This window comes from Hylobates moloch, unplaced genomic scaffold, assembly GCF_009828535.3.
Source record: "Hylobates moloch isolate HMO894 unplaced genomic scaffold, HMol_V3 SCAFFOLD_1, whole genome shotgun sequence".
Lineage (NCBI taxonomy): Eukaryota > Metazoa > Chordata > Mammalia > Primates > Hylobatidae > Hylobates > Hylobates moloch.
The window spans coordinates 148,693,914-148,721,699 of NW_026652276.1; the positions used below are offsets into that span (position 1 = coordinate 148,693,914).

The 27,786-nt window shown below is 36.0% G+C and overlaps 1 protein-coding gene across 1 annotated transcript in view; it reads right to left on the reverse strand.

Annotated features, from left to right (window-relative positions):
• Positions 1-2,594: 2,594 nt before the first annotated feature.
• The window catches only part of ITGB8 (integrin subunit beta 8), an 85,410-nt gene continuing 60,218 nt past the window's right edge, over positions 2,595-27,786 (reverse strand). The window contains exons 7-14 of the mRNA XM_032759688.2: positions 26,849-26,944; positions 23,355-23,444; positions 19,414-19,548; positions 16,276-16,681; positions 13,513-13,738; positions 12,182-12,291; positions 8,557-8,720; positions 2,595-8,460 (exon numbers count right to left, since the gene is read on the reverse strand). Coding sequence (XP_032615579.1) covers positions 8,338-8,460; positions 8,557-8,720; positions 12,182-12,291; positions 13,513-13,738; positions 16,276-16,681; positions 19,414-19,548; positions 23,355-23,444; positions 26,849-26,944 — 1,350 coding nt within the window. The 3' untranslated portion in view covers positions 2,595-8,337. The remainder of the gene's footprint in view (positions 8,461-8,556; positions 8,721-12,181; positions 12,292-13,512; positions 13,739-16,275; positions 16,682-19,413; positions 19,549-23,354; positions 23,445-26,848; positions 26,945-27,786) is intronic.

The following is a 27,786-nucleotide window of genomic DNA, read 5'->3' on the forward strand; positions in this document are numbered from 1 at the left end:
TGTCAACCATGTTTAACTCCAATAATACCACTTTTCTGTGCAAAACCTTTATAGTTTGCTCTTCCCCAGTAACCAAAGCTCAAAAGTCTTAGCCTGGGAATCAAGCTCTCCGTAACTTAGGACCTATAGGTTACTGCCTTTTGTTATCTAATGCTGTATCTCAATACAATTTCAGTGTTCTTGGATGGAGTCCACACTCTTTCCTGCATTTGGTTATACTTTATCATTTGTAAAATCTCCCGGTTTACCTCCCCTTTCTTCATGTCCATACTCACCTTTCTTGCAAGGCGAGGCCAAATGCTGTCTTCCATGGGCTTTCTCTTCTCCTGGCTCTCCTAACTCTGGAATCTGAGTACATTTCACATTTTGTCATCTTAAAGGATGTTGTTTCCCTGTGTAGTATTTGTACACATATATCAGCTTCTCAGCTTCATTTGTTGCATATGTTTTATGGGGTATGGGGTCAAAGGTTAACTTCTGATTATTGAACTAGTAAAATCTGTGCTCACAGTACATATGATCAGTTACTTATGGAAAGTAAAGCAGATCTGGGTATGAATCCTGCAGTAAGTGCAGCCACTTACTGGCTGCATGCTTTCATACAAGATCCTTAACCTTTCTGTGACTTATTTTCCCTATTTGAAAAATTAAGGAAAATGGTACTTTTCGCTCCTGAGGATTCAGTGAGACAATTATATAAAGAAGACTTCATTGGTTACAGTACAGATTATCTGCTATAATATCAAATGCAATGGTTTAGGTAAGATTGTTTTCCAACCAGAGATGTCTTGAGGTGAAGAGTCAATGGCTAAAGGGGAAGCTCACAATTTCAGCACAAGGCTTCCTTTGCCAGGACCGCTGCTCCAGTTGTCCCAGACAACAGAAAGGAAGAGGAAGGGAGCCCCAGGGCTGCACATATCACTTCCTCCTCCATCCCACTGGCCAATATTAAGTTGTGTAGCTGCATTCAACTACAAAGGAGTCTGGGGGTCTCAACTGTGTGCTCTGCTGCAACTCAGGAGTTAGGTTCTGTTACTAAAGAAGTAAGGAAGAACTGGGTCAAATAACACTCATTAAAAAAATCAGGATTCTAAGCTTGAAAGACTGCAGTCAAACACAATTGAGATGAGTTCTCAAAACTAAAGGACTTGTGAAACCTGCCGGTAAGTGTCCAGCTGGTCTCTTTAGCACAGACCTTCTATCGAAAAGTACTGTATTGGTTTTCACACTGCTGATAAAGCCATTTCCAAGACTGGGCAATTTACAGAAATAAAGAGGTTTATTGGATTTACAAGTTCCACACGACGGGGGAGACCTCACAATCATGGCAGAAGGTGAAAGACACACCTCACATGGTGGCAGACAAGAGAAGAGTTTGTGCAGGGAAACTCCCATTTTTCAAACCTTCAAATTTCATGAGACTTATTCACTATCACAAGAACAGCACTGGAAAGACCTGCCCCCATGATTCAGTTACCTCCCACTGGGTCCCTCCCACAACATGTGGGAATTCAAGATGAGATTTGGGTGGAGACACAGACAAACCATACCAGGTGCATTACACTATCTTTTCCTTCAAACTATTAAAAGCTCCTTAAGAACAGGTAATCTGTCTAAATGTCTTATTTTATTTTTAATATATCTATCTGTTGGGAACAGGCCCCAAAATCTGGCCATAAACTGGCCCCAAAACTGGCCATAAACAAAATTTCTGCAGCATGGTGACATGCTCGTGATGGCCTTGATGCCCATGCTGGAAGGTTGTCAGTTTACCAGAATGAGGGCAAGGGACACCTGGCCCACCCAGGGTAGAAAACTGCTTAAAGACGTTCTTTAAACCACAAACAATAGCATGAGCGATCTGTGCCTTAAGGGCATGTTCATGCTGCAGATAACTAGCCAGACCCATCCCTATATTTCTGCCCATCCCTTTATTTCCCATAAGGAATGCTTTTAGTAAATCTTATGACTGGCTTGCTGTCAATAAATATGTGGGTAAATCTCTGTTTGGGGCTCTCAGCTCTGAAGTCTGTGAGACCCCTGATTTCCCACTCCACGCTCTGTATTTTTGTGCGAGTGTCTTTAATTCCTCTGGTGCCACTGGGTTAGGGTCTCCAAGACTGAGCTGATCTCAGCATCTACCACATTCTGCTTTATTCTCTTCTCTAGGTTAAGGAAAATCACAATACATGGATATTCAATAAAATTCAATTAGTTTAAGTCTGACTCTCGAGAATGTGCAATTGAAGGTTATGAATATGTCACACTTAAGGTGGTGGTAGAAGTCTCTGGGCACGTAGAAAATGCCTGTTTTAACTTTTAGCTATTTTTTTCAGGTTTTTGTCATTAGAATATTTCTTCTGTTTCTACTGCAAATAACTATCAAAAAGGAAAAGAACAACTAGGATGGCCTCCCCTGTTTATCATTGGCCCTACAATTTTCTAGGAGTAGTATCTTTTTGGAATTATGTAATGTCCTCTGCTAATGACAGTGTATAGATGCTATTACATTTCCTTGTGGGACAAAGTACTGTTGTCTGGAAGCTTTGAAAGTAATGTAACACACAGTAAATAAGGAAGCGTTTTGTGTATTCTTAGGTTTTTACATTTTTATTTTAAAACAGAGAATTTCATATTGATTAACACCTACTACTAAACAGGATGGTGCATTAATTAAATGCCTTGTCCTAACTGTTATAAGCTCTGTTAGAAAAATAAACATCTCACAACAAACTACAGTGTCAGCTCTTTAATAAATACATAAAACAGAAGTTAGTAGTCAGAGTTATATGAACAGGTTCATAGTATATTATGTGAAAGTATCATATTCTCTAATATTCTGCATCATTTAAGACAATTTAAGTTACGTATAATTCAAAGCCAGAAATAATAAGAAATAGATTCAGTGATAATTTGATTCTTTCTTAGAGCTATTTTATATTCAAATATTTAATTTAAAAATATATTCTATATTAAATTTATTTTTACATACGCAGTACTCGTTAGGTGAAACAAAATACGTTTTTATGTTACTGATAAGTTTAATACATTTCTAATTTTTTTCAGAAGCTCAAGAAACCGTAATGAAGTAGCTAATAAATGTAAAATAGTTTAAAAGCTATGTTAAATATACACAAAATGAATTTCTATATTAATATGTGCAAATTTATATTTTCTTATAATTTAGAATTAAAGTATTTTATACTCAATATTCTTAATAAAATTTATGTACCATACTTGTCATTGTGTAGACTTCTTATCAAAATTTCACATTTATCTGTAGGAAAATGTAAAGTTGGTAAAAATTCTTTACACAAATCACACATTTTCCATCCTTGACAATTGCAGTGTTTTTTTAAAAATATTGTTGTATTAGACAATTTTAACTGAAGTAGTTTGTAGAGGCTAGAAACCTGATTAATAGAGTAGTGTTAGACAATTCTAACTGAAGTAGGTTGCAGAGGCTAGAAGAAACCTGATTAATAGAGTTAGCTTACAAAGATAAATTTTATGCAGAAAAGTATTCCAGGTAGATAAAAGAGTAGTGTTATTACTCTCAGGTTTACATTAACAGCTGCCCAGGTAGCTGAATAATTATTTCATATAATTCAAATAATTTAAATATGCAGTTTTATAACAGTCGTTACATAAGCTTGAAGTTAAAGTGATCAGAGCCAAGGGGGAAAAACCCACAAATGATAAAGAAGAATAAAAAGTAAGAGGACTCTAGAAGAAAGTTGTTTTTCACAGCACTGATTGGTTTTATCATATTTTTCTCCTGCCATTGATACAAGACATATAAGATGCTGCAAAACCTAACTATGACAGTTCCATGTAATATTTTTCCAGTTAATTTTGTTTAAAAGTGAGATGATAATATAAAAGGATCTCATATAATAGAATAAAAATAATAAAAATTTGTTAATGAAATGTAGACATACCTACCCATTCTTGTTAGTTAAGTTAGGGTTTGCTGAAGTCGTTCGCACTCACATAAAGTATAAATGGGGACCTGAAAGAGCTTTTGTAAACTGAAGATATGCGGGATCTGAGCTGATAATCAGCTAGGCTCCATGTTGAGTTGTGCGTGACTCAATTGTCCTGAAATTTTGCCTTCGTATGTTATCATAAATGGGCTCTCAAATCTTTATAAGAAAACAAAATTTGCCTAGATGCATAAACATTTAGGTAAAGTTGGATTAGTGTAATATTTATTCAAGCATAATTTTAAACACTGCATCTGAAGTGCCAACAGTTGCAAGAAATGTCACAATTTCAGAGATGTTAAATTGAAAAAGTGACATCTTGGAATCAATGAAGTATAAATATGGATATATATAATCAGTTATACATAAAAATTTGCTATACAGGAATTATAAAAGAAAAGGAAAATTATCTGAAAGAATGTTAGCTATATCTCAGTGGTTTGCATTGCATAAAATGGAGTTCTTAAGGTCAATATAAATAAGGATAGTTGTAAATTAAATATTGAGTCAACATAACAGAATGCAGTATGCACATGATTGAGCTCCCATGTAACTGTATTTCACTTGATACTTTTACGAAAACATATATATTCCAAATCCTTCAAAATGAAAAGAAGCTCAAACAGTTGTGAAAATTTAGAATTCTTAGATTTTAATGGGTCTGTCTTTGTTCAGGGGCAAAGACTCAAATGAGCTTTAAGATCAATTAAAGATGTCTGGAAATGAAGAACTTCATTACACCATTAAATTCAGTTATTTTTCACTATTAGGCTTATTAAGCTTGAAGCTTTAGGGAATCTCTTGGGAAGAGTGAGTGGAAAAAACAGGACTAAGAAAAGAAAGAAAAAGCCTTTGAGTCTAATCTACTCTACCAGGTTCCAGGAAGAATACACTTCTACAGAGAAAATTCTTCATAGTCTATCATAATATATTTCAGTGTCTGATGGCTGACTGTTGTCTTACATAAGGATATCTTCAATGGATATTAAGTAAATATTAAAAACATATTTCAGATTCATTCTTTGAAGGATTGTATCTCATGCATCCACAAATTTTAATGTTGAGTTTTGGAAAACTGCCTCCAGAGATATCTACTGTGTTTAATCTTAGATTTTTTTTGTTATTTTAATAAACCAAAGATAAACTGAACATTTAAGACATAATCAGATTTTTAGTGAATTTTTGAGTCTTCCAGAAAAGTCTATGACTTAATAAATATTAGCAAGTTTCCAAAAATATAACAAATGTTTATAAATACATGTGCACTGCAGTGCAATGGTGTCCCCAGAGAAATAAAATGCATAACAAAGCAAATGTTATGTTGTAGTGTATGTATGGCACATTTATAAATCATTACATACTTTAGGGCACAGAAATGCTGCAGTACTAAAAGTGTTGTTCAAGTTCTCAATTCTGTTAACAATTTAAAATTTCATTAATTGTGTTTAATATCAATGAATCTCAAAAGGCTCCTGTGGCCATATTAGTTGAAAATAGACTCTATTTACATACATTATTTAACCTAAGAGTACCCTGTGTTCCCTTACCATTTAATTAATTCTAACTAGTCAAATATTAATTCGCATCTCACAAATCATTACACAGGAAGATATCAATTATTCAAGTAAAATATAAGCCCTACAATCTTTAAAAATTAGCTTTTTAAGTAAAAACAAAAAAGATAAGCACAAGACTTTGCAAGCATAACAACAATCATCGTCTAACATTGAGTTGCCTACAAGGAAGTCTGTCCCTTCCTATGGTAACAGCCTTGGTCCACTATAAAGTTAGTGCAAACAAGTGAGGGTGTAAAAAAATATAAACCCTTGATTTTTAAGGATTTCATTTTGTTATACTCTTTTTGGATAATTCATTCCATACGGAAATTTGTTTACTGTTCATAAACATCATAATGTTCATTTCAAAAATTGTCACCATCTTAATTAATGGCTATCTTACACTTTTTTCTTTTGGAGGGTTGTCAGGCATCCATCCATTTTCCTTTTTAAGAAGAATGTTATGTGTGTTAGGCTACTAAATCCAATTTTTACATTATTTTTAGTGATCAAAGGTTTCTTATACAAGTGACTCACAGTACTGAATTATGTCAATCTCTCATCTGAGGAAGGAAATGCAGTTCAAGTTAGCATTGAAATTGCTTGGCTGTACAGGACATCTAATAGAGCTGCTGTGTTTATTGGCCCCAGAACAATTTATTATAGGTTTTTCAGTTCTCTTTAGGATAGAATATGAGATGGAGTTAGTCTTCATCAAAATGCTGTATCTAGTACTTTAACTCAAGTGCTAGAAGACGGCAAATCTTGGAAGTTAATTATAAAAAGATATTTCAAATAGATTCCTTTGTTGTCATGGGCAAAACCGTATATCCACACAGGACTGTTAGACTGCTAGCCAATAAAATCAGACTAAGTCCATAGGGATAAGGTAAGTGTAAAGAAATTTCCACTGGGGAAGACAGGGCTCATGGCCCATGTATCAAGGTCTCAAGCTGAGCACTGGGGAACTCCAGGGAACACTGTTCATACAGGCTATGGTGCGAAGGAATTCCCCTGTAGGTATGCCATGCTTCAGTCTCTTAAGAAGCTGATTAGCATGAAAGACTGGAAGCTGATTATGGACAATTCAGTTTGAATTATTCTTTTGTATTTTGCTTTGAACTTTCCTCATACACTTAAGACTTGAGTAAATCACATTGAAAAACATTTGCCAATTGAATATTTTAAAGATTCAAGAGGTAGCATAATATTGTGCAATGAACACTGGCCTGGCAATGAGAAGATAGAAACTCCTTTCCAATGTGGCCACTTTATCACTTGAGTGTTTTTTGAGAAATCATTTAAGTTTTCTGAGGCTCAGTTCTCTAACTCACTAAAAAGGAGAATTAGCAGCCGGGCATGGTGGCTCATGCCTGTAATCCCAACACTCTGGGAGGCCGAGGAGGGTAGATCACCTGAGGTCAGGAGTTTGAGATCAACCTGTCCAACATGGCAAAACCCCGTCTCTACTAAAAATACAAAAATTAGCTGGGCACGGTGGTGGATGCCTGTAATCCCAGCTACTCAGGAGGCTGAGGCAGGAGAACTGCTTGAACCCGGGAGGCAGAGGTTACAGTGAGCCCTGATTGCACCATTGCACTCCAGCCTGGGTGACAAGAGTGAAACTGTCTCAAAAAAAAAAAAAAAATAGCTTATTTCTAAGATATCATCTATTCTCCAATTTTGTACTTTTATGAATTCTGGCAAGAAGGGTTGGAGTGATTCCGGGAAAGAACATCCTTAGGCTGCCTTGAAGGGAGAAGATAATATAGCTTTTCATTTTAAAAATGCTGACATCTACTTGCAATCAAAATCTAAGAAAACATTCAAAATGTGGTACTTTGCTTGAGGCAGAATTTCTAAATATCTTGTGAATTAATGATAAGATAAATGAAATGGCCAAACAATCCCTTCAGTTTACCAGGTAAGAAGATACAAAACTCCATACCTGTGCACAATGAAGCTATTCAGGTTTTGACGATACTTTACAGTGTCCCCTATTAACATTCAGCTTTTAAAACTAGTATTCTGATAAAGTGACATTGTATTATTTTTTATGGCAGTAGTAACTTAGCACTTAATTAATCCAGTCATCTGTGACATATATAAACTTATCCTGTAAGAAAGAAAACAAAACATAAAGGCAAAGAGGAGAGAATGCTGGAATTAGTATCCATCTTGCAAAAATAAGCAAACCATAAACACACATGCATAAAACTACACACTTTAAAAAGCAATAATCTTTTAAGATTAAGGTTTTATCTGTTCACCTCTTGAAAGAGTGAAACATGAATCATTTATTCATCTAGCTGTTCTTGTCTATTCAACCACCAACTGTTGAAGTGTTTGGCAACTTTAGAATATACTTGCCAGATTATTTTTTTCCTCACATGTCCAGTGCAGGGATTACTGTACCCTTGTAGTGACACAATGCTAAACTCTCTCACAGCATTGTTCTCTCTGGGAAGCGTAGGGATAACAGGTACCTGTAAAGTGTAATCAGTGCTCTTCAGAGGATCTACATTCTATGCTGATCTAAATAAGTTATATATTACAGTAAAGTGCTACAATGACACTAGTCTCAAACAGTAGTAAGACACATTTTTCTCTGAAAAAGTCAGCAGCTATGTGAGTCACATCACGATGAGGATGCTTGTCAGTCTTCGTTCGAGTGTACAACCAGCAATTGGCATGACCGTGAGCAATTTGTCTCCTCCTGTGACTTCTAAAATTATAATCTTTAGGAGCAATTATTAAAAATTCCAGTTTCCCATTAAGTGTTTAAAAATCTTTTTTTAGAAGTTGCACCTGAAAGTTTCATGAGCATTTAATTTGCTGATATCCATTTTTATTTCTTCAGGCTTCTCACGTCGGTAGGTTACTGCTCTTGTGCAAACACTTTGCAGAATCAACTTATCCTTAATAGAGAAAAAATGTTATTATTAACTAAGGGCCTAAATATTGTAACTAGGCAATAACATACTGTTAGCAATTCTTTTTTAGAATTTACTGACCTTTTTTGAGGCCGACACTCTGTAATCTGATGAGGACTTAATTTTATTACTATTCCATTGTAGTATCACCTGTCTAATGATAAGGACTTTAAGCAACCCAATCAAGAATGTAACTATGAAAATGATGAAAAATATTCTCAAGTAGCTTGGGCTGGAGAAACATTCTGTAATGAAGCAAACAAATAAATGGATTAAAAATTGGAATAAGTAAATCAAGGAGTCTATCAAGTAAATAATGTTCACACCTCAATTAATAGTGCCAAAGGTATTTGCAAATCTACATTTTCAAATCAGGGGATTGAAATTACCTTTGATTCAAAAACAGTAAGCTCTCTAATTTTTCTTGCACGTTTACTATGAAAATATTTTCAATAGAAAAACCTCCTTTGGAAAATAGCCATGATTAAGGTATTCAATCATATTATTCCTTTGCACCTGGATTCTTTAATTGTATTAACTGGAATATGTCCATGTCCCATAACCAAGCATGATTTTATCCAAGGCAGAAAGAGGAATAGTTTTTGTGGTGTGTACTGTTGATCACTAAATGGAAAATAGGATTTTAAAAAATTATTGAGCAGTTCTGGGCCTTAGGATATGTTTTTCTTGTTATGCTTGGTCTTCATTTGTTCCATGCCAGTAATGGAAAATAAAGTAAACATCTGCAGAAGCTAAAATCAAAACTACTCTAATAGGTGAATAAATATTTCTTCAGAAATTGAAGTGTAAATTTTCATTCTTACTATACATGGCTTCTCCAGGAAATAGGAGTGTCCAATTTGGGACAACGTGAAAATATCATTCGTCATTTTCATTAATTTACTTTTTACTTGTCTGTTAACTACACCTATTCCATTTGCCTCTAAAAATGCACTGTGTATTTTAAGAACAAATAATACTTAGGACAAATAATTACTAGCTGGAAAAAGAAATGTTGTGTTAAGAGAAGGGGCATGTTAGATCTCATTTTAGCACCAGATCTTTGGCACACCCTCATTGCCAAAGATTTGGTGCTTGAAAGTCTACAGGCTCTGTTGTTGCCAGAGGCATTACCCTAATCTAAGAGGAAGATGGTTGCACAATAGGCAAGTATTCCATGGAACTCACCAGCTGCCCTAGATTCATAAAATTACTTTGTGGCTAAAGAGCCATGTGTTCCCCCACCAATTCTCCAGAGTTTGGGGACCTCATCCAAAGTTCCAAGGTCTCCCTGAAAGGGCCACTAGGGAGGTGACCTGCCAAGACTTAGCATAGTGCACCACCCAACCAATCCTGGGAGATTTGGGTCTGAATTTCCAGTGAGGACTAAATATGTTTTTGAATAAGGCCAAGCTCAGTGATAAGGGAAAGGGTTCCTCTCAAGTGAGAAGACTTAATTAAGCCTATTTTTTTTTTTTTTTTTGTGATAACGTACTTTGAAAGAAAGGTCAAAGGCTATCCCAGAGCTACAATTGGAATGGAAACACCAAATGCCAGTGTAGGTCTCTGTTGCTACAGGTCTCACAGAGAGAGAATCCAAAATATTCTGCTCAAAGGTGATGTCTTTTGAGGCTTCCACAGTAACTTCAGGCTCATAACATACAAGCCTTTTGTTCTGACAGACTGTCATTTCCTCTGGTGGATTTAGGACTACTCAGTCAGCTAAGGTAGATCATCAGAGGGGGCACGTGGCTTGATCCCACTTACTGGCTTCTCGCCTGGTGGGAGCTCAGCCAGAGAGACTGAAAGAACAGCCTTTAAGTGCGACTGAGTGGATAGATAATAGAGGTGCCTAACAAATGCCCTTTCCCTCTCCTTGCACAACAGTTGTGAAGGGGAGGGGCGGCCCCTAGCTACTGACACATTTTAGAAATATTTCTAATAGGTTAGAACAGAGGGCATTTTCAGAGCTCAAATCTGCATGCATATTTAAATGCTATGAGTGGTTAAAAATTCATGCCTAGCCCATGCTTTCCTTAGTTTAGGTCAGGCCGGGACTTTTCCTAAGGAGCTTTAAGAGAATACTTTTTGTAACAACACTTAAGTCAAAGTAGTGTTTACTTAACATAATAAATGACATGTTGATAGTAAGGCCCTATTTATTAGAAAGGCACTTGGCTTTCTGGAGTGATTGCTGCAGCTCCAGCTGGCAGCACATGGGGCTCTTTTCAGAGCCAAGTTCGTTATGGGATAAGATCAGTGTGGATGTGAGGGAAAAAGGAAACAAAACTCTGGAGAAAGTTTACTCTTTTGTGCAGTCTCTCTAAGAGCCGGAATTTTTCTTACAGGTTGGAGAGACTTGAAATAATAGTTGCAATAGGAATGTTTAATAAAGATATAATTTCAAGGTCAGTTTTTTATGCATGTAGAGTTCCACACCTTACCCCTGTGCAAAGTAAGGTTCTGGGTTCTAATAACTTTTGTTTTGTTTTGTTTTGCTTTTGTTGTTGTTTTTTTTAAACAGCTTTATTAAGTATCATTGATATACAAAAACTGCACATATTAATGTATAGTGTATAATGAGTTTGCGATTCAGTTTTTTAAATCTCCCAGAGATGGTACCCTGTAACCACTGAGTATGCTTGCTGTGGTGTGGCTGAGTGGCTAGGTTTCTCCTCTCATCCACACAGCTGAATTCCCACGCAATGTACTTCCATGGAAAGGCATCCAAATATATTGGCTGTCAAGGCCTCAGTGAACCAGAAATATGAGTTCCCCATGTAAACTCATTTCACTAAGAGATAAAATCTGCGGAGCCATAATTTTCCTTCATAATCCAAACTTGCTTCTAGTTCTGAACTTCCTCATGTCTAATCGATATTTGCTTTCATGTTTCAAGTGAAGCCAAAAAATTCTAAGTAATGATGATCTGCTTTTACAAAATATGTAACTTCAAAAGGACCATTCCTTCCTAGTACTTTTCAGTTTGATAAAAATATAGCTTAAGGATGAGTGTTTATAAATGTGACATAATGAAAAGGGTATGGAACTTTTAGTTTGAAGATCTTGATCTAAGACATGTATCTTAACATTACTAGTTAAGAGATAGCCCTCATACAAAATTTCCCTGAGCCTCAGTTTCCCCATCTATAACATGGAGATTATACCAATCTCAAAGAGTTGTATGACATTAAATGAGCCAATGAACATGAAGGAAGTATCTAAGGTAGAAGATGACACAAAAACACACATTTATTATTGTTATAAAGAATAAAGCAATGTTTCATAATTTAAAAATGAAGCCCTCAGTCCTCTTTTTTTTTTTTTTTAAATGGGTTTTCTCTCTTGTTGCCTAGGCTGCAGTGCAATGGCACGATCTCAGCTCACTGCAACCTCTGCCTCCCGGATTCCAGGGATTCTCCTGCCTATGCCTCCTGAGTAGCTGGGATTACAGGTGCCCACCACTGCACCTGGCTAATTTTGTATTTTTAGTAGAGACGGGGTTTCACCACGTTGGCCAAGCTGGTCTCGAACTCCTGACCTCAGATGATCCACCCGCCTTGGCCTCCCAAAGTGCTGGGATTACAGGTGTAAGCCACCGCACCCGGCCAGTCCTTTCTTTAGCATGGTTAATTATGGGTCTTTTGCGGGAGCATCATCCTCTGCAGACACTCTTCTGTGCTTTGATTATTACGCTTTGGCCTACCTGAAGTTTGGTCGACATAATGCTGTTGTTCCATGAGAGCACATGAGGTTTTGCACTGATCAAGTACAGCCTGAGACAAATTGTGAGGGTGAAGGCATTGCATACAGTTCCTGCAAGGGGAAACAGAACTGAAAATATTTATTCTTTAAAAAGGTGGTAGACTATCATATTTTCCGCAAGAAAAAAAAAGACAAAATAACAATGCAGAAACAATTCAAATTTTGATTATGTTCATTAGAACTAACTCCATCATTACATCGAAGGATTGCATTTCCAAATGATTTAGATAAATTGCCATGGATAATTCTAAAAAACTTACTTGAGCTACTAATCTGAGAAAGTCAATGGTTTAAAATGTTGAGTAAAACAAACTGGAAGTTACAGTGTTTAGATTAGAAGTCTTTGTGCAGATCTCAAATTGTTACTGAAAGATTTATTGGCACAAAACAGAAATGTCACCTTCATTTAACGTATCACCTTTCATTTATATATCACTTATTTCTAGGGTGCGTCACAGACACCATTGTTCTTTATCATTAAAATATTAAAAATAAGGCTGGGCACAGTGGCTCACGCCTGTAATCCCAGTACTTTGGGAGGCCGAGGTGGGTAGATCATGAGGTCAGGAGATCAAGACCATCCTGGCTAACACGGTGAAACCCTGTCTCTACTAAAAATACAAAAAAAAAAAAAAAAAAAAAAAAAAAAAGCTGAGCGTGGTGGCGGGTGCCTGTAGTCCCAGCTACTCAGGAGGCTGAGGCAAGAGAATGGCGTGGACCTGGGAGGCGAAGCTTGCAGTGAGCCAAGATCATGCCACTGCACTCCAGCTGGGTGACAGAGCGAGACTCTGTCACACACACACACACAAAAATTAAATATAAAACATAGCAGTAACAGCTAACATTTATTCTATGATTGCCATGCATCAAGTACAAGGGTGAATTTTTTATATGAATCATTTGATTCTTTCACAGATATACAGCAAGGTATCATTACTATCCTCACTTTTGATATCAGGAAACTGTGGCACAGAAAATTATAACAACTTGTCCTAGATCACACTATTACTAAATAGTAAGCTGGGTAGCAGGCAACCTCTGATTTCAAAAAAAGCTAAGGTAGTGAGTGTTCGGATTTACTCTGATGCTTCCACAGCTATCCAGGGGTCAAAGATTTGAATTCAAGTCTTCTAATTCATAGCATTTCTCATTTAATTCTATTTTAGCATGGTGGTCACAATGTATCCAGCAACGTTTCAGATTAAGGAAGTCAGAACAAAAAAGGACAAAAGTAGCTATTCTTTGTGTATGTTTGAGTCAGAGAAATCATACCAGTTTTCCTTGCAGGCCGTATGACAGGTGGGGCAGTGTTCACAGAAGCGGCCGATGCTCCTGGGATCGGTGCACTCACACCTTCCACACACACACGTGCCTCTTCCACTGCATACTTGGCCCTTTGAATTGACACAGTGCTGGGCTGCTGCTGAAGGGCACTGGCACCGATCTCCTTCCCAGCCACTGAAGCATTGGCATCTGCCTGCTTCACACTCTCCATGCCCTGTGAGGAAGACACCGCAGGACCTGTGTTATCTGGATCACTGACTTTGTAAAGAGTTTTCAACCATGGATTCCTCTATCATCTCCATGGAAACGCACTGACAGTCCAATGAATGGAAACAGCATCCCTTTTTTCATTGGTCTGACACAAACAGTGCTGGATTTAGGAGGATCTGTTTTCAAGGCTGTTCTACTGTAGATAATCTCCCCATGCTAATACACTCTGCTAACAAGCACAAAGGGCACCCCTGCTTCAGTGGCTGCCAGACTACTTGAATGTCATTGCATATTCAGTTTTACATTCAAAACACACATATCAAGAAACTGCAAATGCCGAAGTAATGTTAACTGCGTGACTTGAAATTAGAAAAAATACAGGTATTTGATATGGCTTCCATCAACTATTCTCTCAGTCTTCTGATGTTGCTGAAGGCCTAGGATAACTGCAGGACTGTGAGGCAAACCTTTCTAGTTCTTCAGTACTGCTAGTGCCATGTTTAAAGATCAGGTCTCTTGAGAAGTTGAACAGATGCTTTCATATCCTCAGTGCATTATTTAGTAAGTTAGCAGAGCAGATCCTCCTCTATACTGTGAGCTGTTCTTAGATGGTAAATGAAAAAAAGAAAGAAAGACGGTGTGTGTGGTGGGGGAACATTTATGCATGTGGGGTGAAGAAAACACAGTTACACATAGTTAAATGGATTTTAGACAGTAAAAGTGTCCAAAACTTAATATGCCAATGTGCACTAGAAATCGTCAAAAGGGGGTACATTTCACATGATTATATAGGAATTCTGAAGCTTATCTAACCACAAACCAACTTTCCTCTTTACTCCCTCTCTCCCTTCCTTTCTCCTTCCTTCCTTCTATCTCTCTCCCTTGCTTTCCTTTCTTAGCTCCCTCTCTCTCTTCTTTTATTGCTGAGTACCTCACAGGGTAATTGTTCCACAGATTCTACTGTAGGACCAGCTCAATTTGCTAAGTGTAAAACTAACGAGGTCCAGGCCAGACAAATGTTGGCCAAGCCCTCTGTGCTGTGCAGGCTTATGCTGAATCCTCGCCAGCAGGCCTGTGAACATGTGTTTTTATTCCCAAAGGAGACTAGTGGAGAAAGTACATGTCAGTTACAGTCTGCACTTAATACAGAAACAATTCAAAGCAGATTCTCAACTGCTTGTGGGTCAGTAGTATCATACTCGTATAGAAAAGCTAGTACATTCGATATTTCACTGCAAACAGAGACTGGGACAAATACTCAAACGTATTTGAAACTCTCTTGAGAGATTGACAGCTGTGGGACGTGACTTCAGAAAATTCTTTCTCTTCACTGTAAAATAATATTTTTCCTCCCTGTAAAATACAGTAGACAACTGCTGGTTCATTCTAAAGTCATCTATAGTCCATCCTACCCATGATGTCAGTTACAGCTGAATAAATGTTTGTATATTAAAATATTCTATGTATGTTATAGAATAAAAAGACAATTTTCCATTGCATATTTAGGTGATACAGGCTAAATTTTCAGTTTGGACTACATTAAAACATTTATTTTTTATAGGTTTGTTATATCCCATATGCTTATGATGACATGTTTCCATTCATCAAGAATTTAACAAGTATTTATTTACTAAAATGCAAATACTAAAAAGATGTTTTTCTCAATGAGTAAATTTAGCATATTGTCACAGGAAAATTATCACAGAACTCAGATGACAGGTAGTTTATTTAATTCATTTAAAAACAGTATTTTGTTTCAGTTTGCTAATGTTGATTAGATTTTCTGAAATCTAACCTGTAGGGGGCAGTAAATTGAATGGCCCAAGAGTAATCTTGGTATTTTTATTTTAATTTATTTCATGTTTAAAATTTGGTCTGTGTGTGGCCTCAAGGACGAATCTTTTAGATTACTTAGTAAGGCAGTATTTTCTTGAAGAATGCTGTCCTTTGGCAGTTTTGTTGCTGGTGGTGGCCCAAAATAAACTGGAGAGGCTTAAATTACTGCCAGCTTAGAATACCATTTATAATAATGCATTAAGGATTTTCATATGAATGAAAAGTATACTCTTATAGCTCACTCCTCATCATCCTGACAGAAATAAAATCCTCTGAGCAAGCTGGAGGGAGTGACCATTTACCAGAATGAATCAGATTCTTCTAGAAGAATACTCTGATTCTTCTAGAAGAATACTCTGATTCTTCTAGAAGAATACTCTGATTCTTCTAGAAAATGTGTCAGATATCATCAGCATTTCCTTTTCTGGTATATTTATTTCCAAGATCAAGGAAAGCATGAGGATAACAATTAATTTTAGGTTTTTATTTTGAAGCATTTCCTGTATAAAATAGGTTAAAATATAAATATCAAAATCACGTACTATAAATCTGTTGCCATGCCCTAATTTCATGGACTTTGAAACTTTGAATAACAAATTCAGATTCAGTTTTGCTAATTTATAAACATGTGATTTAAAGATACTTTAACATCTATGCTGGTGTAATAGTGACAAGTAAAAGCTGCCTGTATATATTTATACTCACCAGCACACAGATTTCCATGGTGATATGGACAAGAAAAGTCATCCTTTTCACAGTATTTTCCATACACTTTTCCAAGCTTAATTTTGTGACATGAACATTTCCCACAAACACAAACTCCTCGACCACTGCAAACAGGTTGATCCTTGTGTGACTTGCAACTCTCAGAAGAAAACTGATCTTCATCAAAATGACATTTATTCTCATCACACTGGAAACACTTGGAATCTAGAAAAGTTTCATCTACACACTTTCCTTTAGGTCCTCTGTTGTCCTCACACTGACAGCTGCAGTTTCTGTGTATATGAATTTTAGCGGTTTCATTAAAACCAATAGGTTTGATTATTGCATAGTTTTTTCCTCCTGTGACATCACATTTTTTCATTGTAACTGTTACATTGAAAAGAACCTAAATTTAGGAGGAAAAAGGAAATATATTTATATACCTTAATTATTTTTATTACCAATATTATATCTGTTAATAACTGAATTGATAAGAAACCATCTTAGAGAAATTAACAATATTTGTAAAATAAACACATGTAATCTCTTTCATATATATGCAACATCTTTTTAATGTCATTTATTTTCCAATTAATGAACTTGAGAGTTGAAGGATATAATGACTACTAATCCCTATATTGCACCATTAAATAGACTTGAGTGCAAGCCTATTTGAAGCATCTACCCCATCGCTGATGATTAATTTCTTAGCAAACATGAGAAAGAATAGGCCATTTTCTAAATTCAGCCATTAAAATGTAGGGTATTGAATATTTGACACTAGAGATAGATCACATAAACCAAAGTAAAGGGCTTCTGCTCTACTGCTTTAAAACCCTGAGATGAGGCCTGGCGCAGTGGCTCACACCTGTAATCCCAGCACTTTGGGAGGCTGAGGCGGTTGGATCACTTGAGGTCAGGAGTTTGAGATCAGCCTGGCCAACATGGTGAAACCCTATCTCTACTAAAAATTCAAAAATTAGCTGAGCATGGTGGTGCGCACATGTAGTCTCAGCTACTTGGGAGGGAGGCTGAGGCAGGAGAATTGCTTGAACCCGGAAGACAGAGGTTGCAGTGAGCCGAGGTTGCACCACTGCACTACAGCTTGAGTGACACAGTGAGACTCTATCTCAAAAATAAATAAATAAATAAATAAAAAAATTCAAAACCCTGAGATAAGATGTTCAAATGAACAATTTTAATTTTGTTCCTATTTTCTAGGAGCCCAAGTAAAGTTTCAGAGTTAAATTTTAGTTTATACAGAGTTTCAGTGGAGGAAAACCTGTGGCTTTCTCTGATGTTACTCAAAAGAAAAATGTTTAGGACTCTCTTTCAAATCTTAAGACCTCAACACAGGTTATCTATTTGTCTCCATGGAAGAAGATAGCCCAGAACTAATGAGGTGTGCTGGCAGGAATTGGTCAAATGTTTTCTTTTTCTCTATTTCTTCTTTTTGCACAACACAATTGATTTAATATGTCTATTTATATTTGTTGGCTCACCTTATCATCTTTAGGTACTTTGGTAAATAAGAAGGTATATTTCTTTCACGTTGGATTGAGATCCATTACAATTTAAAATTAATTTGTGCTGAGCTTTTTGGTTGGAATATATATCTATGATATAATAATATAAAGTATCCAAATTTGGCTTATATATACATGAAACATTAGAATTTGTTCCATAATATTAAAATCAATACAGTTGGTGTTATGCTTAAAATGCTTTTGTCTTTGAGAATGCTGAAGCTGAACAGATACGTAAGTTAATGTGGCCACTGCCATCTCTAACAGTAGATCATACTCTGGGGTTTCTATAATTAAGAGGTCATATGACTATTCCTGAGAGTTAAACTATTTATACTATTCAACTGAAAATGAAGGAAAGATGGCATGTAAGCAAATGAAAAGTAAAAAAACAATGTAAAAGGTAAGAAAAACCATTCTTCCAAAATGAGATTTTGAAGGAAATAACTATTTCTAAGACACTAACCGTTTTTTCATAAAGTAACTTAGTGCTATATTTGCTAGTAAAAAGTTTTCTCTGTAGTTTTAATGAAAAGCCAAAGTGTATTTTGCAAACTGGTATATGATATCCTTTGAACAAAATCCACGGAGTGATCATAGAAGAAACCACAGAATTAGAAATTTGCAATAATTAATTTAAAATACACAGCTCTAAAATTCCTAAGATAGAAAAACATATTCTAACTAAAGATTCTCTTTTATTCATTTTTAGAATCTTCTATCACTTTCAATAACTTTTTCTTTTTTTCTATAGCATGACATTACATAATTAATCATCATAGCACTTTAGAGGAAAAGGGGTTGGAAATCTTCTAGTCCAAGTCATTCATTTAAAAATGAGACAATGCCTCATGATGTAAATGACTCACTCAAAATCACTTCACCCAAAAAAGACTCCTTTAAAGAGTATGTTTCTTTGTGATACTCTCTCTGTTGTGCCAATCCTTGGAGAATCTCTGTCTCCTCTGGTGCTCTTTCCTGATACTGTTACAATCTGGATCTCTCTCCTTTACATTCCATTTTTTTTTTTTTTTTTTTTTTTGGTAAATGATGACTCTTCCCATTTTGTATTGTTCTTAATAAATTTCCCTACCTCCTTCTATATAATTTAGATAATTATGAGTGTACTGGGGCAATCACAAAGTGAAAGGTTTTGAAATTCTTAGCCTTTATCAACTGCTCTATCATTCCCATTCTTTTCTGTGGTATGTGACTTTCAATTTTACGTTTACTTTGAGAATTTGTGAATATAAAATCAAAAAGGCATTATCATTATTATAAGCATAGACACTACTTATTTGACAATATGTGATTTCCTAATTTATACCGGTCATGACACCTAAGTTTAAAGTTACTATTGATACATAATTGTTTAATATTACACAAACACGCACACACATATACATATTAAAACCTGAGAGTTGGAGAGAACAATCAACTGAGTTAAAACAAGTAGGAACTTTGAGGAGAGACAATGAAAGTTTCCTTGAAGTATAAATAAAATTCTTAGTCAGTAGTAAGTAAAATTTTTCAGAATGGTTTGCTTTTTCCATAAGAAAGTATGCCAAACAAGTTAGTTTATTTTAAAAGGGAAAAATGCACACCCACATACTTCATCATTGCTTGTCACGTTTCTGCATCCTTCCGTGCCTAGCTTTCTGGATCCATCTGGACAGATGGCGGTAATGTTAAAATAGACGCCTTGTACCTGGTTTTCCAGCTGAACTTTCACTTCTGAAATGAGCTTCTGCAGAGACATTATTTTTAAATTACATACGAGAGTAGTTTCAAATGTAAGCAACAAAGCAGAGTCAAGCTTATTAAATCATTATAGATTTAATTTTAACTAGATCAAAGAGTCTGTTTCTATAAAAGGATGAATAAAAACAGTGTTTCCACATAATGACCCAATTATATTTGAAATACATAAGAAATACTGAAGGATTAGATTATCTGCATTCGAATTGTTCTATTTTTTTTTTTACATATTTCCATGACTGCATTTTGAGCCCTTCAAAGATATTTATCAGTCTGTTAACAAAACAGTCATTTTTAATCCAGTAATAACTATATTTTATGGTAAAGCGTAATTAAACATTGAGAACACATATATCATCACAAAGGGTAAATCTTGACACCTTAAAATGTGGAAAATGCTTCTGTCATATGAAGCTGCTAAAGAAATATTTTTGTTTCAAACAATTGAGACTATCATGATAGCTAAAATGACTTATTGACACAGAATTGACAAGTACATTTTAGGGAGGCCATTTCTACACTGAAGGAGCAAGAATTACCTGACAGATATGGTTCTGTAAGGCTCTCCAAGAATGGCTCAGAATTTTTCCCAAGTCCCTGGGACTTGTTTGTGTCAGTCAAGCTTGCTGCAATCCTTAATACCAAAAATAGGGCCTCTTACTGGGCAGAAAACCATTTATTCGTTTATTCACCCATGTATACACTCATTCAATAAATATCTATTTAATGCCTATTGTGTGGCAGGCACACACTAATTTCTTTCATTACAATCTTCAAATTCCAAAGGATCTAGCTACCTTTAATGTATACTTCAGATCTGTGTGCATTTTATTCCATACAACTAAGAGTCTACCACATGCAAAAATCCTTCGCTTGTAAAAAAAAAACAACAAAAAAAGGAAAAATGAAGTATGTGCCTAAAGAAAGAGAGTGAGCAGCGGGTTATGAAATGAAAAATAATTTCCAGTGGCTTCTAATTCTTTACTTGAGTGATTTCTCTTCTTCGATGGTATAATCAACAAAGAAACACGTGCTTACTGACAAATAATTGATCATGGAATTCTGGCAGCATATCTTTAGAACAAGAGACTTTCCTCTAATTTCTCAAAGTAAATATTTACAGTAGGTAAGACTATGTCTTCCAGAGAGCTCATACACACTGCAACAACTAATTGTATAATTTTGGTAAATCAATATAAACTTCCAGTGGTATACAAGGATGTTGATATGTGGCAACCGGCAGATCAGAAGGAAATGCCTAACACAATGAGCATCCTCAGTTTAGCCTTCTAAAATTCTGCTTCTCTTAAGATCTTAGTTGGCCTGGTGTGGTGGCTCACGCCTGCAATCCTAGCTCTTTGGGAGGCTGAGGTGGGTGGATCGCTTGAGGTCAGCAGTTCCAGACAAGCGTGGCTAACATGGTGAAACCCTGCGACTACTAAAAATACAAAAATTAGCCGGGTGTGGGTGATATGCCTGTAATCCCAGCTACTCTGGAGCTTGAGGCAGGACAATCACTTGAACCTGGGAGGTGGAGGTTGCAGTGAGTCAAGATCTCGCCACTGCACTTCAGCCTGGGCAAGACAGAGTAAAACTCCATCTAAAAAAAAAAAAAAAAAAAAAAAAAAAAAAGAAAAAGATCTTAGCTAGTTAGGCCAATGTTTTTCAAGCCTGACAGGAAGACAAATCCTTAAAATTTTGCTCAGTTTGGGGATTCAGAAATCCAACCCCAGACATAATCTTAAGCTTCCCTTTTAGTATCTAATAGGTACAGAGGCAGATTCTATATAATTCTTCAATGGATTGTGAATTGATTCTGTTGGACTGTGAAGACAAAATGAAAGTTGAGAAGATTTTTGATAACATAAACATATATAAAATAATAACAGAATTCCAACTTAAGGAGAGTAGTTAGCCCCAGTAGGTTTTTGTTGGATTTAGTATTATTTTTCCACTGTTTACGGTTGATCAGAACAACAGTGGGCTTTACATTGCATATATATATGTATGTATATATAGAATATATATTTTATTTATATTTATTTTATATATATTCTTGAACCCATTTCCATTTGCCACACGCTGGTGTTCCCCCACCATAAATAAAACAATATAAAAAATAAACAATATAAAAAACTACAAATAAACAATAAAAATATATATTTATATATTTAAAAGATAAAATATATAAAATATAAAATATATAAAATATATACATTGCATACCTATGCTAGGCAAAATAACCAAATGTTGCTGTCTCCTTTGCAACTGGGGCAGTCTGACACACAGGTAAAAATCTGTAAATTTATATACTTTGTTTGGAGTAATACATGGGTTCATACTAAAGAATTTAGAGTGGTTTCTTACAGCATAAGCTCTTGTCTTATTTTGATTATTCTTGGGAACAGACTACTGATGGGAATGAATTGTAGACACATTTGATTTTCTGTGATAAGCCCCTCTTCAGTCTCACTGTTCTTCTTTTTTGTAACAGTGAGAAAGATGTAATTTAAGATGCTCTTCCTTATTTTACTCAATGTACTTTTCAGACATAAAAAACTATCCTCAGTGAAAACAAATCAAGCAAGATTTATTTTCCTTTTAGAAGATGAAAGTTTAAACAAGTTCTTCATTTTATATCTTGTGTCTACTTCCTGCCTTTCTCTTTTGTGCCCAAGCTGAAGGAAGGTGCTGTCTGGAGAAAATGAGAAGAGAAACCAGAGGTTTTTCCACAATGCTTCGGCTACAATTTAACTATTAAACTCTACGTGTCAGGAAGAGAGTCAGATAATTTGGAAAAGCGAGACTTTATAGTTGGCCCATAAATTCAAGGTAGCATAAAGCATATCTTTTGACACACTGTAAAACAATGAAAAACAGGTGGTATCGCACAGGAGGAAGCACCTGAGGCTTGAAGTAAAGGAACACCTGGATTCTGATCCCACTTTCTTCTGCTTATTAGTTGAACAACCTTTGATGAGTTTGTTTCACTTCCTGAGTCTTGGTTTCTACTAATATACAATGTGAGTACTAACCACCTGCCTTATAGGTCAGGTGTGAGGACTAAATGAGGTCATGTATGGAAAGTGACTGGATCTTAGTGCTAAAAAAGTAGCAGTCACTATTATCGCAACATCTTAACAGAGGTTGTTCTATTCAGGAATGACCCAGGTTGAAAGAACAGATGCTTCTTTAAATTATTTGCATTGAGGCATTCACTCTTCATAGGACTGATGACGGCATACAACCATCAATTCAAGAAAACAGAATATCTACTAAGGTGATTCTTTTAATCAAACTCTTTTAATAAAAATGCTAAAGTGATTGTTGAACAATCAAGTGGTTGATCATAGAGACCCCAAGAGAGTCCTCTTAATAATTGCTATATCCCAGATAGTTCAACTTCCATGGCAGATTATTGCCTTATGTAACTGTGGACTTCTACTTTATCATTACGGCATAGGAAATGATGCAATTTCATGGTAATAATGTACATTCTATAGCTATGACTTGATGATTCACTGAGCATTGGATGTAGAAGGAAATTTAGATAGCCTCTAGCCCAATCTCTGTTGACTGTCAGTGAGAAAACTGAGGCACAGAAAGCAGAAATGACTTTCCCAAAGCAAAAAGCTAGTTAGTAGTAGGGCCAGGGATGAACTTCAGATTCCTAATTCCTAATCTAATATGCTTTCTACTCCTCCTTTCGAGATGACATGGTGCTACTTTGTACCTTGCCACAGAAATTGGGGTAAAAATTTTATTTTAAAAATTGTATATAATATATATACATACCTGATAGGCTTCCACTACCAAATTATTGAGGTTTGCAGCCTTTGATTCTATTTCACCAGCAATGGTGCCCGGCAAGAGGGGTAGAAGATCCTATAAAACATATCAGTAGCATTTAAACAATGACAATAGTATGTAATGGGTTAGCAACCAACGAATAGTAAATATTTTTGTAGTTATCAGTTGAAGGTGAACCATTAAATGAATGAAAACCTATAAGACACAAGAAAAATATAAGCAACCTAGTAGAGCAGCCAGAACATATACCCATGTAGTGGTTGTGTGTGTCTGTACATGTGCATGACTGTGTGTGCATCTGGAATCACTGTACATGATGACCTAAAAATCCAATCGAAATGCAGATGAGCATCTCCCAAACATCTTCCATGGAATGTAAAGCCCAAGAGATTTTAAACATACAAAAGCTTTTGAGGGCAAATAAGCTTGGGAAGTTCTGCATATGGTTTCTTCCACTTAGAAACATAAAATGCACATTTGCAAATTAAAAGGTTCAGAGTAGGCCTGCAATTTGGAAATGATTTAACACTATTTAATGCAGCATTTCCCAAAACTTCTTTAGTTAGGAAAAATCATGTCACAAGTGGAAACTTCATAGGGTATGTGTTCTTAATGGATGCTGCTTATTATGGAGAAGACCGTAGGTATTTTTAGGGAGAATGAGCAAAGGCTTTAAAGGTCTACACGAATTGAAGATGAAGCAAAAATAGAAAAAAGCCAATCTGACTAAAGGGCACATATTTATAGGAAATCAGATGGTAAAAGGTTTTGAAATCCATTTATTCTTGCATTTTATTCTATTCGCAAATATCCTTAAGTTCCTGCTGGATGCCAGCCATTACTTAGACACTAACAATTTGGTATCTCAAGTCATAAGGAAAAATTTATCATTTATACATTTTAAAAATTCATTTATTAGACTTTTATTGAGCTCCTACTTTATACACTTTGGAGATGCCAAATCACTAGGTCACATAGTTTCCACCCTTAAGGATCTCACAAGCATATAAATGACAATTTCTTCACTAAGCACTGTACATGTGAACACATGAAACAACAGAGATGTGCACAGACCCTAATGAGAGGGATACCTGGCCAGCATTTGAGAGCTGGGGAAGGTTGCCAAGGACTGTTTCCTGGAGGAGATGACTTATAAGCCATGTCTTAAAGTATGAGTAAGAGTTAATAAAGTAATGAGGGAGAAGGGCTTCCAGAAATGAGAAGCGAGGGTGGGCAGCAAGAACAAAGGCACAGAGGAAAGAAACAGCCTGTCTGAGTGCTTGTGCACAGGAGGATTAGAAGCATGGCTGGAGGGATGAGAAGCGTCCCTGCAAGGCAAGGAACAGTGGGGCAATGAGGCCAGAAAGGCAAGCAGAGACCACATGGCCTCATGTGCCACCTTAGAGATTTGGTCCTCTAATTCAGAGGGCAACGCTGAAACCTTTTACTCAAGGGAGTACTGTGGTCACACTTGTGATTTCAACAGATCATCCTGGCAGCCAGATGGAGGATGGATTATCAGCCATGAGGTTGTTAGAACCCAGGTGAAAGGTGATTGATAAAAAAGATCTCTAGGCAGTCAAAGGAGGTGACTACAAGGGCATGCATGGGGCTCACATCGGAGCTTCCCAGGCTTTGGAGCCAGTTGATTCTGACTTTGTGCATAATTTAATTAATAATAAACCTGGTTTTATGGTTTATCAGTTAATGGCAAATTTTTAAAGGAACAGGAAGAAACTGCTAGAGCCAATAATGCTGCCAAGAAATAATGTTAGAGAAACAGCAAAGAGGAAGCAAAAGCTATAAAAAGCTGCATGGCATTTCAAAGTCAACTATTAAGCTTAGAGGTTAAGAGCACAGGATTTGGGTTGTTAGAAACCCTTGGGCAAGTATTTAACCTCCCAAAATATGATTCCTCATCTTTAAAATGGGCATATTAAGATGACTACCCTCATTTTTATAAGTTGCTAAGAGGATTAGATTAATAAATGTTTACAAACTCAATGCCTGACAATAGTTAAGTACCCAATAAGTGGAAGCTGTTACAATTGTTAATAAAGTGGTTTGGGCCATTTAATTTTGGCCACAGTCCTACTTCTGCAGATGTTAGTTTGTTGTTACCTTAAAAAGTGGTTCCATGGTATATACCTTTGGGAAAACAAGGAATTAAATAAAGTTTCACTAAGTCAGACACTGAAAGAAAAATAGCACATGTTCTCACCCATAAGTGGGAGCTAAATAATGTGTATACATGATGTGGAATGATAGATAACGGAGACTTGGAAGGGTGAGGGCCTGGGAGTGGGGTGGATGATGAGAAATCACTTAATGGGTACAACGTGTGCTATTCAAGTGATAGATATCCTGAAAGCCCTGACCTCACCACTACACAATCTACACATGTAATGAACTTGCACTTGTACTCCATACATTTACCCTAAATAAATAAATGAAGCTTTACCATAGATTTCCAAAGGAAGAAGTATTATGATTAAAGTAGTGCTTTCAGATGATAAAGTAGGTAGGTAATAGGGAAACTGGTAGGGGGAACACCAGCTTGTGGCAAATGGAAATGGGTTCAAGAATTTATCGAAGCCAAAAACATGTAATTTCTCTGCAGTTTTGAAAAATAAGTAGAGGGCACTAGGGACTGGCCACTGAGGGGAGATGTATAATTAGGGAGTAGATGAGAGAAGCAAAGATAGCAAAGGAGATGAAGGAGACCAAGTGAACAGAGATGCACAATGAAAATTAGGGTGTCATAGCTTCATGAAAATGAGAACAAGAGAGTTTCTAGAGAGAAAGGGCCTTAAAGATTGTGAAAAGAAAGCTATAGCAGGGTTGCAGAGGAGCAGTTCTATGCTGGGGGGTCCATGGCACCTCCAGTGTGATACAGTTGCTGTCTATTTTGCGTGAGGGTCTCACCTGGCCCAAAAGACTCCAGACACCACCAAGATTATTCTTATGTGTGAAGGCTTTGACTGACTCAGACACTTCAATGGCCCCTTTTGGTCCATTATTGAATGACCTAGACCAAAGCTAGGTGTGTCAGTGCTATTTAGAATTAAGCTGATATTCTCCAACTTTAACGTATTATGAGGATATGCTCATGTACTAGAATAAGAAGCAGCACTCTAGACATGCAAGATGCAAAGATGGATTGTGAACTACTTTTTGCCTAGTAAGTCTTCTCCACTATTGTCACATTTGAGACCACCCTAAGCATCAGGCTGGACTCAAGTGTATCCAATACAATTCTCAGATCTCAGATTTGGTTCTAGATGTTACAAATCTAAACAGAATTTATACTTAAATGCTAAGCTAACACATTGTAAAGGATACTTTAGTAATACAATATAGAATTTAGATTGTACAAAGTATAATAATTCCAGAATCCTTATCTGTGGTACTAAAGAAATGTCTTAATTTCAATTACCAATGAAAAAAATTTAATTTTCACATTTTCAGAGTTAACATACCTTATACCAATGAAATTGTTTTCCTTGAACTGCAAAGATGACATTAATGTTGTTGTCTATCAATTTCTCTGACAGTTGGCCTAGTGAGGGATGTTCCTGTAATGAATAATAAAATAAATAAGGGAGTGAAATTTCATAGCTCCATCCTATTCAAACATCTATTATGAAGAAAACTGTATGACTTACATAAAAATGTACCTGAGAAGGACTATGGTTGTACTAGAGACATTTAAATTTTTTGGAAACATAACATCAATACCCATGTATTAAAATATTTTATAGGCAAAAGTCCCATAAAAACCTGTAACTTAAAAAGATGAAGAGAGCTGAATTCAACATAACTAACAAAGAATGAACAGCATCTCTTTAGATTAACATTGGACTCCAAGTGATGTAACTGACAGATAATTTAATATTCAGAAATAGAGACACGTTAGTGGCAATCATATTCTGAGGTGAAACTCAGTAACAAGTATTGAACTGCAAATATATATGCATGTATATGTATATGCCTATAAACATATATATACACATACACATTAAAACATCCACATATACCTATATATACACATTTGATATATAACATGATATAGTAACTCTCTTTAGAAGCAGAAAATGCTCTACTCAAGTCCTAGGTTTGTCACCTTACAACAAAAGTTCTCAGTTCCATCCTCTGTAATATGTGAATGATACCTGCCTTCCATGATTGCTGGCAAGATTAAAAAGATAATAATAGTATGTGAACTATTTAGTGCGTTTTCTTGCATGCAGTAAGTGATCAAAAGTAATAGCAATTCTGATTCTTTTTTTTTTATTTTTTTTATTTTTTTTATTATACTTTAGGTTTTAGGGTACATGTGCACAATGTGCAGGTTTGTTACATATGTATCCATGTGCCATGTTGATTTCCTGCACCCATTAGCTCGTCATTTAGCATT